Source organism: Pyxicephalus adspersus, unplaced genomic scaffold (assembly GCF_032062135.1).
Source record: "Pyxicephalus adspersus unplaced genomic scaffold, UCB_Pads_2.0 Sca48, whole genome shotgun sequence".
In the NCBI taxonomy this organism is placed as follows: Eukaryota; Metazoa; Chordata; class Amphibia; order Anura; family Pyxicephalidae; genus Pyxicephalus; species Pyxicephalus adspersus.
In genome coordinates, this window is record NW_027317055.1 from 20326 (window position 1) to 34000 (window position 13675).

The following is a 13675-nucleotide window of genomic DNA, read 5'->3' on the forward strand; positions in this document are numbered from 1 at the left end:
AAACAATCACATAATATAACAAAGGGTACAAATTGGGCACATACAGGAAGCAATACATTGCATGAATCATTAAAGAGTCAGGGACAGGAACACAAAAACCAGACAGCAATACATCCAGAATAGATTGTAAAAACATTAGGTACAACAGGCCATAAAATTGCCGACTTACATAAGGAAACATAACTAGGCATATACATAAGTAAATAATGACTCTTAAATGGAGAGGGTTGGGTCCAGGTGGTCTAGGTGGGGCCTAGACTCCAGTGTTTCCGTATAATAAATCCAACTACCCCACATGGCAGTGAATTTATCTTGAGTACCCTGTACACTCGCCGTGAGGTCCTCCATTACCATAATGTCATTCACCCTGTGGAGCCACAAGCCCACCGTCGGAGTGACTGTAGATTTCCAAAACACTGGAATACCACCTTGACAAGATTTATAAACTAAGTTCCTGATATCTGCTACTGACAGTCGACCTGTGTACTAGGGTGAGTATTTTTGTCTTCTGTTCGGCCTCTAAAGTGTACCCAAGTTCACTTAATCTTGGTAATGATTTCCATGATTTTAACACATTAAGCGCACTGTCCATTTCAGGTAAAATTTCAGGTACTTTAATTTAAGGGTTTAAAATTATTCAGTCAATTCCAGTACAATGACAGATTACCTCTTATTTACAGGTCAGTTGCCCCTGATGAATTCTGCAACAGAGACAAAGTGTTGTACATGTAACTGTCAGCCTACTCTACAGGCCATCCTCCAGGAGCTTAAAGCGATGCGGAAGTTTATGCAAGTACAAGCAAGTATGTTACACTATACTAACACAACTGTGTACATGGAAAGACGCCTTTATTTATTTTGTTTTCTCTTCTTTTTTTTTTTGACAAAAGTGATTGGGGATATTACAATTGAACAATTTAAATAAAAAAATTATATATTATTGGTTATGATGGGTTACTTTTCTCTATAAAGTCTCATTGTTTTTGTAGCTCATTATTACATTTAGTTGCAAGGATTAGTACATAAAAACAGAAGTCCTTTGAACAGAAGTACTTTGCCTGTAAATGGAAAATGGTCTTCAAACTGTTGCCTTCCCCATCTGCACACATTTGCCATTTTTTGCACCCCAGCTGCTCGGATTGGCTATCAGAAGTAAAGTTGAGAAAGCCTTTGATATCTCACATATGGCAGATCGTATGCAGCATTAAGGACTCTCTTTCTGTCCCCAAGAGACAGCAGTATGTACGGCAAATCAGCCCTGCTATCTGGCACAAAGGGGAGCAAGTCATAAGCACCCCATTCTGTATCTCTATTTACTCACAGTACACCCCACAGAGTGGAAAAAGGAGTGCCATGTAGAGATCAAGTGGTTTCTTCCAATATAGGTTTAATTCTTCACTAAATATATATACAGAAGTTACTTCTATTAACAGTTACAAGGGACTCTACCTTTGATGATAAACCTTTGACACTATGCCGCTTACTGTGTGACATTTAGATCCCAACACCCAGTAGCAATTGTTGCCTGTCTTGGTGCCTACTGCCTCTTCATTAGTGTGGAAACCAAACAACTATAGAGAGTAGAGCTCATAGATTTCCAACTTACTCTGTGGCATGTTACATACAGAAAACCTAGCAATCCCTTTCCACACTCTGCACCTGTGTTACCTGTGTAATGAGAAGAGAATTAACTTTTTATAGCACCTGTATTAGAACCTGACCACAGGTATGTGAAGGTTTTATTGTAGTGCCACACATAAATTGTAGTTTTGCTCAGTTTTTTTTTTCTTTTCACAACTTTTGTGCCATCAAGCCTTAATTCTCTTAGTATATTTTTGGTTGTTTTTGTATTATAAATCTTTCTTTAGGGAACATCAGTCAAGACTGAATTTTCAACTGTAAAAGGGCTGTAATGGCAGTGGTACCTAGCTGTATCATGTAGAATGTATCTGCTTATACTATACTAGACAATTTACAACCCTTAAAGTATATCTGTACTGATAGAAGCTTATAGGCTGCTATTGCAAAGCTTGTCCATGAAATTCCAGTTATCTGGCTATCTCTAGCTTCAATATACTCCTTGTACATGATTTCCAGAACTGGAGAACATAGGCTATCATGGGAGAACCTGGGTGATCCAGCAAAGTTCAAAAATATTTATTTGTTATTAGTTGGCAAATGTTTTACATCCTGGACCAGATCCATTCTAGGTTTGCAGGATCACGTGGTTCTCCCATGATAGGCTATCTTCTCCAAGTTTGGAGAGCTTTAATAAATCAGACCCACTGTGTTGGCAGTAACTGACCTGCCTGAAATAAAGACGCATCCAGTGAAGTTGGAGCAAATTCAGAACTATTTATTTGCATACTTGTTATGTGATTATTGGATAACATGACATTAAGACAACAAGAATTTGTACTTGCAGAGTTCACATACTACTTGACTCCCTCTACAAGTTTTCTTTAATTACATATAAAGATTTTTTATATATATATACATGGGCTCAATTCATTATCACAAAAGGAATCCTGCAGGTTTCAGCAGCAATCTCTATCTCCGTTTTTGATTATTTTTCAGTTTCCTGTTCATTAGATATATTTCTCAGCATAAGATCAATATTTCTGAAAAACAGGGAGAAAGCTATTCCAAAAAAAAGCAACTTGTGATGCATGTACTTCATTAAACTTACAAGATTTGTAACTCTCATATTCTAATAACCCCAATACAAGTAAACCAATTTGCAATAAAATCAGGCATTCGCTGAAAAGGTCCAGGGACTACATCAAGGCCAAACAATAATAAGGTGTTTGTCAGTACAAAAATACGTCTGGTGCCCTGGCAACAAATGCTCCTTGAGCTTGACTGCATATTGCTTGTTATGGTGTCCAGTATTAAATCAAATGAATCAGGAATGTGCAGTGATTATATTAACTCCATTAGAACTGCTGCTACAGACCGTATTCATGTGAAAGAGACTGATAAATGTGTTTCTGACTTTTAAAATGCTGTTGTATCTTGTTGTATGCTTCCTTTGCATGTCCTTTTCATTTTACAGATCTTACTAACACTGAAATCCTTGGGATAATATTCAGGCAATATATGAAACATTTTATTAGTTATCGCTTTCTTTTCAAGTATAGTATGCAGAAGGGGAACGGTGCCCAATACCAAATCTCCCACCAGCCTCTGAATTAAATTACCTGCAGTAAAAAAAATGACATGAAGTGTTTTTTCAAGTGGCTACTACAGATCACATCCAGGTGGTCATCTGCATTTGTTAGTATGAAGGGAGGAAACAGGAAGTGGGTAATGAATGGAGAAAAGCAGATACTGTCAGAAAATACCTGTTCTTCGCAGATTATTATTATTATTATTATTATTATTAATATTAACAAACAGGATTTATATAGCGCCAACATATTACGCAGCACTGTACATTAAATAGGTTCCAGGCTTTTGTACAAAATGCAAAAGTGAAGGAAGCCTTACAGTGTTAAGGTATTCAGATATATTTTTTGGATCATTTACACTTTAAACTGTAGCAGATATGTTTCAGATATAATAAAATTGCTGTGTTCTCTAAATGATTACACTAATAACTTTGCATCATCTGTAAAGTATGATTTTCCAGCAAGTCAGTTGCCAATCAAAATGCTGTGATCATTGTTTAGTGGCTAGAATAGTTTCTAAGTCTTCTTTTCTAAATCTTCTAAAAAATAATTCTATGTTTGACCGGCCTTATGCAGCTCTGCTGTTGTTTGCACTGCTTTGGTAATGAATTCAATTTGTTCATTATCTCGTCTAGTCATCCAGTGTATTTGTCTATAGGCGGCTTGTCTTGCTATGAAATTAAGTGTGCTTTATACTGCATCATCTGTAATGTGTGGGTGTTTCTTTAAACCATGCTTATCTGTTTACATATTACAGTTTACGAAATGGATTAGTCATCATGATACAGCACACTTTTGACATTAATAAAATCATTAATTAATTCTTACTAAAGCTAATAGTCTGCATGACAGTTTATAAGCTTAGTGTTTTCTAATGATCATTATTTACTATTAAGTTATCGCTTGCCACTTTTAACTCTTTGTTCTGTCTAGCCTATGAAATAAAATAAATAATGAAAATGCCTGGATACTTGCTGCCTCATTCAGTTAGTTATTTGGATCATGAAATGATTGCATGTATGTGATCAGTCCCTGACCTCTTCAGTCATCCCCTCTTCAATCCTTCTCACAATAAGAGTTGATTGGCTGACTTGCTTTTTCATAGTCAACCTATTTTGCGGGGCTTACAAATACCTGGATTGGTCTTCCTAATCAAAATAACAATTTTTGATCCTTGCAAAGCTCTTTTGTATTCTAGACCCTTGCTGTGCATGAGTCTTCAACCTCCACCCAGGTCAAGATTTAGTCCCACACCCTTTCCTACATCAAGTCCCATTCCATCATTAAACTATCATGTCAGAACCTTAGTGGAGAAGAAATGTTCTGGCATTTGACAGCTGAAACATTAAAAGCAAGACATGGAAAGGGGACAGTCTTTAAAACGTGCTGCTGCATAACTGGGAATTATACATAAGATCCACTGACTAAAGTCAAGTATCCCTGGCTAATACTGCAATTATCCCTGCTATTGCAGAGCCATTTAGTCCATGTAACACCTCACATTTCTTTGAGTTAGCTGTAAGACGGTAGTTTCCACTTTTGTTGGAGAACAATCAAAGAACTTGTCATGTAATGTAGCCTTTAGGCTAAAGCTGTCCATTATTATCATCACTATGGGTGTATTTCCATTTCTTTAGTAACTAGAAATAGTTTTTCATTAATACATTCTTAAGTAGGAAACTAGAATTTGTGTTGTTAATTATGTGAGTTCTGAAACTTATCTTAGTGTAAATACCCTAATCTAGTTTCCATATCTGATGTAATTCATAGATGTTCAATCTCAGACATGTATCCAATTCACCTAGGTTTTATGACCCGTCCCTGTACTGGATCTTTGAAAGCAGTTCTCCTGGCCTCAGTAAAATGAACCGCTGTTGCTTGCAATAAATTTGCCTTCTAACGTCCATGTTAATTTGTCCAACTTGGCAATAAAACTGGAGATTCTATAGATTTTTTCTTATTGTACTAACATACCGAAGCTAGTAAATTAACTCATCTTTTATCCATATGCTTGCATCTTTTTATGCAGTGGCACAAAGCCGGCAACAGATTTCGCAGTCTTGTGTTTGCTCCCAGAAGGCAGTTTTGTCAAGGAAACGAATAATGAAGAAAAAAGTTCTTCCAAAGAATATAGCTGTGACACCGGTCCATAGTGCACACAGTATGAGTGTGAGAGAACATAAAACTGTGATACTTCCAGAAAGGGCCAGTCTATTACAAGCAGAGCATGTCAAGAAAGAAGAGAATCATGTGCCGGGATTTGGTATTGTTGTCAACTCGTCATCTTCCGATGTAAGTTGCAATGCAAAGGTTAATTAGTTGCTTTGGCCTTCATCAAAGTAATGAGTCTCACACGGCTTCTCATTACACTAAAACTAAAAGCATTAGCATTTGTCCTTTACAGACTACTTTCTATAAATAACTTGGTTATTTAAATTATGCCTTTTTAAGGTGTAGTCTTTTGTAAACTGCCACGTCGTCCTATTACATGACCATTATAGTAACATATATTCTTTTATTTTATTACAAAACATGGATCTCTAGTTATATCATGTAATTGTAAATCTCATATATATGTATGGTTTTATGCATTTTTGGTAGTAAAAGGCTGGCATTAATAGAACTCTGCTTGTTATATTCTTAATATTGTAGTAAAAAGCTGGCATTAATAGGATTCTGCTTCTTATATTCTTTATATAACATTTATCCTAGAGGAGTAGCTAATTTGCCAAGAGATTAGATAAATACATGAAGATGTGATGGCTTTATCATGTTTAATCAGTGTTGTCAATGTAAAAAAAAAAGGTTACACTTGGCTGAAAAACTGTGATTTAGAGAAAAGTACAATTGATAAGCCACTTTATGTAATCACATGTAAACGAGGCATTGCTGTGTATATATAGTACCTAATAACTGTAGTCACAATGATATCTATATTTATTACATTATTTATTTATTTTAATAGCCAGATGTACAGTTGGCTGAAGGGTTTGATGTCTTCATGCCAAAATCCCAGCTTGACTCCATACTTTCCAATTACAAGAGGTCAGGGAGCCTGCTCTTCAGAAAACTTGTCTGTGCTTTTTTTGATGATAAAACGTTGGCATCATCACTACCTAATGGAAAACGGAAGCGTGGACTCAATGACAACAGGCAAGGATTGGATCAAAATATTGTGGGAGCAATAAAAGGTATACATAGAGTCATATGGTATGTGTTTCACCTGTGTTTTATAGCCAGGCGATGTTAAAATTGGAAAACATAGAGGAACAGTGTAATTGCTGGATTCGCTGCTGGAAGTAGTTTATTTATGGCTTGCAGAAAAGTTTGCCTTTAAAAAAAGGAAACACATTCTAACTGCATATTGTTTCTAATATTCCTCCTAAGTTTATTTCAGTGCATCAGGCTCTGCAAATTCCTGTGATTACTAGTAACCTAAAATGCCATGTTCCTTTGACAAAAAGCTAACAGGCCAGGGAGTCAAATGCAAGTTTAAAGTGCAAGATTTTAGACCCTTCTGTGCTACTGCTCTCTTTGCTGGAGGCTCTAAAACATAGATGTCAAGCCATGTAAAGGTAAAAAGATCAGCTGCAGAGACACAACATGCAATATTGGCCACTTGTCCTTGGCTGCCAGCAAGTATCTGTGTTACCTGTGTACCCTTTGGCTTCCTAGACCCAGGCTGTTCAATGGGCTTAAATCCCTTCTGACAATGAGACCTGACAATTTCAATTGAAAGTGTTAAATGAACACTAATCATCAGTTTTTATTTCATTAAAGTGGATGTATATTCAAATTATGATGCCCACATTGTGTACTAAATGTAGTCATTTAAACTTTAGTAACATCACCAACTAAACCTGCTTTAGGCTTCTTTTGGAGCCATTTAAAAAAAAAGACATAAACAGCTGGGTTTTTTTGGCAAACGTGTGTGCTGTATTCAGTGATGAACTCATTTTGCATGTGCAAAAAAACAATTTGTATGGTAGGAAAGTAGCCCACTGCCATTTAATTGTACTAGACAATATTAACCTACTATAATATTACCAAACATGGAACGTATTGACTGCAAAGGACCACAATAAAAAAGGTGGCGCGCAGCCAGAGGACCCGGACCCGACATGTTTCGCCGGAACGAGGGCTTCTTCAGAGTGTCTGTGCTTAACAAAGCAGTTGTAGGTAGAGCAAGAGGTATGAATCCCAAGAGGGGCTCTTTCCAAGTAGGTTATTCTAGTAGAAATATTGAAAAGTCTGTTCCAGGCTGCCTTTCTGATACAGGAGAGCTGCGGCTGCGGCTCCTTCCTTTTCTCCATACGGAGGAATCCCTCCCCTTTTCACAGTCTCTCTGACACAGGAGCTGCTTGCTCTTTTCTCTTCTCCTTACGGAGGAACCCCCCCCCCCAGCCTCTTTTACACAAGGAGGAATCTTCCTCTCTTACACACCAGAGATATGATGGCCTTGAATACTTTTCCATTTTTTTACTAGAATTACCTACTTGGAATGGGATTCATAACTCTTGTTCTACCTACAACTGCTTTGTCAAGCGCACAGACACCCCTGAAGAAGCCCTGATTTGAGCGAAACGCATCAATCCGGGTTCTTCAGGTGTGCGCCACCTTTTTTATTGTGATCCTTGCAGTCAATACATTCCATGTTTGGCATTATTACAGTAGGTTATTATTGTCTAGTACAATTAAATAGCAGTGGGCTGGCTACTTTCCCGTCATACAAATTAATCGTTGTTTTGCACATACTATTGTGTATGACTATTCTAATGTATTCTATGGGAGTTCATAACTGAATACAACACCCACGTTTGCCAAAAAAACCCAGCTGTTTATCTCTTTATTTTTGAATTTGTACAATCAGGGTTGACACAGCCCCCTTTAAGGGACATTTCTCTATTTGTGTCCAAAACTTTAAAACTGGTACTCCACTGGTACACCAACCTTACTATGCTTTCTTTTGGAGCCAATTATTTGACATATTATTTGGCATCACTGTTAGGGAAGAACATCAGAGTTCAGGTAGAGTTGTTAATTGGCTGACCCTACCTAAACATCAGTTCCTGCATCCCATTCAGCAGATATCATATGACCAGTTGTTCAGCACCGCAGGGAACCCAGAACAGCAATTTCCTGCAAGAACGCTTAACATTTCAGTGTTCCTGTTACCTGTTTATCTAAGGTTTAAAAAAAATCATAGTCTCCTACAACAATGTTTTAACATTTTCAGTAGTGATAGGCAGTAAAATGTGTCTTTTATCTTAAAATTACTGCAGAGCATGTCCTGATCTTTGAAATAAGTGTGCTGCATTGTCTGCTCTTTTGTATTAGCAAGTTCAAATGAGGATGAACAAACACATCTCATCTGCAGAGTGATTGAGCCTTCATTACCATTTTGTATATGCAGCAGTTTGAGCCACTTTCCTCTAATATTATTAATGCAGTTTTTATACACATTTAGGATTGTTCCCGGAAATTGTACATTTCTGTCTTCTCGTAGAAGAGACAACGTTCCATCAATCTGCTTTTCTTTACAGTGTTATATATTCTTTTTTGTCAGTTTTCACAGAGAAATACTGTGCTGCTAACAATGTGGAAAAGGTCCCTGGTCCACGACATTGGGTACAAATTCTCCAGGATCAGATCAAACTCGCCAGGCGCAGATTAAAAAGAGGCTGTGACCTAGGTGAGTAATTGGCAACTAACTGGAACAAATACTGTGCTGCTACTTCTAATACCATAAACTGCACCTTGTAAAGTGACAAAGTGTATCCATGTTCCTTGTCATGAAATGTTACAGAAAGCATTTGTTTTATTTTCCACTGCACTGTTTTATGCTGGGAGTAGTCTGCAACACCAAGTGGCATTTCTTGTCATCCGATTTAGAGGGAAACATGGATAAGATAGTAACGTTTATTCATAAATGAATGCAAAACAGGACACACAAATACACAGAGGAAATCACATACACACAGAGTGCCAGATATAAAGCAGGCAGCTGTCACACTGAAAGCAGAGGGTCATTAGTTACACAGGGAGAACCTCAATCTTCCTGTGTAATCTGTGGGACTAAGCAGTCTGTTTGACAGCACAATGCAGAACACAGTGATGCAAAGGCAGGAGAGGCACTTACTTTAGCTGTGCCCTCTATTTTTTTCTATTAATTAGTTATATAGGGAAGAAAGGCATTGTCACCTTTATATTCATGAAGTGTACATTGTCAATATTAGATCCTTTCTGCCATGCTATTTAGGTTCTGCCTATCCTTACTAGTTATATCTATTCCCATTCCATTTGGTTTTTCCTAGATCATTACGTTTGCCATTTTGCATATGAATACTATAGAAGGTCTAGGTTGTAAAAGATTTTGGTCACGCTGAATAGAGGTTGAGTCTGTCATTTTTCTTTTAGTTTGTGTACAAGTACCTTGTTTAACTGTGTTTAATACATACATCAAACACAGGTCAGAAAATACCTTTTAACCTCAATAGTATGTACAGTGTGATGACAATTCTGAGGCTATCTCTGACCAGCTATGCGTGGTGTTGCATTTGCTGTTAAGATGTGTTTGCGTTGCATTCACTGCAGATCATTTGAAAGCCTTTAACATTACATTTATTGCATTTAAACTGATCTGTGTTTAAATGTAAAAGCCTGTGTTTGCCAAAAGACATATATACCTGAGCCCCAATACTCCTACTGTCTATCCATTGCTACAGTAACACTTTAACAGTATGGAGACACACAGGTCTAGAGCAGGTTTTAAATGATAAAAAGGACACTTTTATTTAACCTCAGTTATGTTACCCATCATATGTAGGGGAATGTTTTACAGTGTTTCATGTCTTCTGGATTGCCTTCTGGTCTGAGATTATTAAAGTCCAATAAGAGAGCCTGTGCACATAATCAAAACAAATCTACAAACTAACAACAGTTGGCAATGTTGTGATCCTTAGTGTTCTGCAGAGGGCAGCCCTGGAATTAATATTGTTTTTTTCACTTTTCATTAAATTTTTCACTATTTTCTCCTTCTCACTCATCCCCTGAGTACTTGTAAGCTGTATTAAGAAACTTTATGCAGTGCTTTTGTGTCGTTTGTATATTCATTCTCTCTGCTCTGCATGGAACAGTGTGATTACTTTGTGAGTAACATTCACATTCCCCTTATTTTGGGTTTTAAAATATGTCTACACAAAGTAGCAGCTAGATAATAAACAGGTACAATAGAAAAATAATAAATGTATACTTTCAAATTACAAGAAAACCTCTGTGATTAGACTATCAGCTTCCACTGTACCTTACCCAACTTCTTTCTTATGACATTTATTACCTTGTTAAAAGGAAACAAGTAGGTCAGATTAATTTCTTACTGGCATAACCTCTACTGTGCAGATTCCTGCAAGTGTTCATTAGGCTTCAGTGTCCTGGAGCTAACCCCAAAACTCCCTGGAGCAGGGGTGAAGCTACAGATGTTCCCCAGTGCACAAGACCCTTCCCCATTAGGCACATGCCCTTTTGGAGCAAGAAGCCCAAGTGACTGTGTCCTCAAACCTTGTTCCTACTGTAATGTCAGGAGTGCATAATGCACAAATGACTTGAAAAATGTTTGCACATTACAGAGGTTAGAACTGTGTAATGCATGAATTGCAAGATTCAGGATTATTTTATGCACAGAGTGCAGAGGTCAGGAGTGCATAGCAGAGAGTTTATGGGTTAGGACTGTGTGACACAGAGTTCAGGGCTGTGCCTGCCTGAGTGTGTACAGGCAGGCCATAGATAAATATTCAAACATTACTTACACCTCCCAGTATAACCCCCTCCTATCAAGTCTACATTTCCTACAGTGCAAATCTTTTGCATCAGGCCCACATCCTCACCAAGTTCAGATCTCTCCCACTGCTCTAAATCCCCTATTCTTTACAGACTACCCCCATGCCGAACCCACAATACCTCTCCCTGTACTTTCACTCGTCCTGACCTTTCCAACCAGTTCTCCCTTCCCTTCTTTAATCTTACTCACCAGACTTTAGGTTTAGCAGCAAATGCACATCATGTGTAACCAGTACCAAGGAGAAGTTATATAGAGCTTTTGCTGTGAACTTCCACTAACCTACTGTTACAGGTGGGGAGGAAGCCCATTACTTCAGCAATGGCAGCCACATCCTACCTACACATCCTTTGCAACAGACAGTAGTCTTGGGGAACTTTGGAGCAAGGAGCCTAGTCGACATCTGTAGTCCATGTTCCAACGCCACTGCTCCAGACTTAAGCCTTGTACTTTAAAAGACCAGGGCAAGAGCCACAGTGGCCTAAAAAGGTTTCCACTTTGGATTGTTGAAATATGAAGGCAGGTCCAAGCTCAGAGTGAGGGAGGCAGATGTCAATACCAATATAATAAATGCATCTAGGATTGTGTGGTTCCCCATATGCACTGGAAATAAATTTGAGAATATTTACACATGCAAGAAACTCGAAGTATTGCAGTACAAACACAATTTTTCAAAAAACTGTTATATATAACTCTTGTTTAACATTCTGGGAGGTATAATTAATACAATATTCTGTCTGCGTTCTTTTATTTCTTCAGGAAATCCTCTGCAAACCACTGATAATGAAATGTGGCTTCATTCTAAGGCGGGGTATTAAGTCACATGTATGAAGTATGTGTCACGAGAAGATGCTTTGAGCATGAGTTCCTGATATTTTCAGCAGAGTGTGTTTCTTACTTTCATGAAGGACGTCACTGTAAGGAATGCCATTGTTAACACTGGTAAAACGAAACGTGGACAGTTTGGACTGATAGGTCTGTGCAGCAGAGGAAAACTCCTGTTGTTGTTATTGTGGTGCACAGCTACAAATAACATACTTATGGCAAAAAAGAATTTCCATGGCATTGAACTATCAAAGCACTTAGCTCTTTTTCAGAGCCATTAGGAATACATAATTTGATATGAAATTTCATTCTAACTGCAACAATTTGTGCAGTAATTTATTAAAAATCTTTACTGGGGAAATGTCTTTCAAGATAACAGTGCATATTTTTCAGAGATGACGCTTTATTGTCAGTAAAAAAGTAGTAACAATAGGTTACATTTACATTTATTTATATGTTACATCTGTAAAGTTATGGATAACTCCTTTTGTGTACTGTACTGGAAAACAGGATGAACAATGGTGTTGTCCAGTGTGCCCCTAGACCTGTGGAAAATGGCAGCAAGAATAGTGGGTGCTCCACATTGTTTGTTCAGTCATATAGGTTTTACAGTTGAACTCCAGGCAAACAGCCAAACATTTGTTTGTGTTTCTGTCCATCCTGCGATATACACAGTTGTATAACATAGCACAACCAGCATGGTGACCAAACTTGTCTCTGCTGCAGTCAACACAAGTCAGCCCAATGCCCAAGGCTTTGATTGAACAATAAAGCAGAAAAGGACTGATAAGTTTTTCTGTCCTATCCTCCTGTTAGCAGGTTTCTTGTCATCACCTGTAAATACAGGATACCCAATTTGCCCAAATTACTGCCCATACTTTTTATGGACAGTGCCTTTACAAGAGGCTGGAATTAGTACAAATTCAGGTCGTGAATACATTTATCAGCATTGTTTAGCATCTGCCTGGAGTTATGCTGTCAAATATTTTTAAGGGGAAGGGCTTCCTTTGCTTCCTAAATTACTACGGTAGTTGCTGTCAGTTTTCCCGACCAGATTTATTACTCAATACCTTTTCACTGACATTTGGAGAAGTATAAGATCAATACTATTTCCCCTGCACTAGCAGAGCCCCATCTCTGTTTTTGGTTCTGAAGGTTTACCCATAAAAAGTTTGCTTTTTATAAGTTGGTTTAGTTGTAGAAAAGATATTTTGTCATTTGTGTGTTTCATACCTAACACTTCCAGAGCCTAGCGATGCACCAAAAGCCCTGGTACATTGCCATGGAAAAACTTAATCAGAATGGAGTACACCAAAGTAAATCATTCCTTTAACACGATGCTTTAAAAAATTAGACTGAAACTTTCATCACTGTGCCTGCCCCACATCTCAGCTTCTTTACTAACTAAAAAACATACAGGTGCTTAAAAAAAAAAAAAAACTAAAGGGTCAGTTTGGCAAGCCTTCATTTTTACTTTTGGGTTGATGACAGTTGTTTACCTTCCCGTATCTCTTTGGGACTCCATTGGTAAAAGTTGTGCATCTAAGTTCATCCACTTTCTGCAACTTTTAAGAACCAACACCTACTCTTAACAATTTTTCAAATGCTTTAAATATTCTAGGAATACTAAAATGCATTGCTTGAAACTCATAAACTGAACCTCCAAGGCAGGCGAGAGAGGAACTGAGCCGAAGGCGTTGGTGGATCGCTTTATTAAGGTCCACTTATAATGGCTGGACTTAAATTTTGGTTGAGCAGTTGAGGGGGTAATTGCATAACTGTTGTAACTCTGGTTCACTAGGACATTTGTGTGTAGGATTTGTGTGTCCAGTTGCTGTGGGGTGTT

General features: G+C 37.8%; 1 protein-coding gene across 1 annotated transcript; it reads left to right on the forward strand.

The window, feature by feature from the left end:
- Positions 1-678: 678 nt before the first annotated feature.
- On the forward strand, positions 679-13664 carry LOC140344821 (BEN domain-containing protein 7-like). Its single transcript, XM_072432029.1, has 5 exons — positions 679-803; positions 5200-5462; positions 6136-6361; positions 8737-8862; positions 11764-13664. Exons 1-5 carry the CDS (start codon positions 695-697, stop codon positions 11820-11822), a joined length of 783 nt encoding a protein of 260 aa, XP_072288130.1. The 5' UTR covers positions 679-694; the 3' UTR covers positions 11823-13664.
- Positions 13665-13675: the final 11 nt, after the last annotated feature.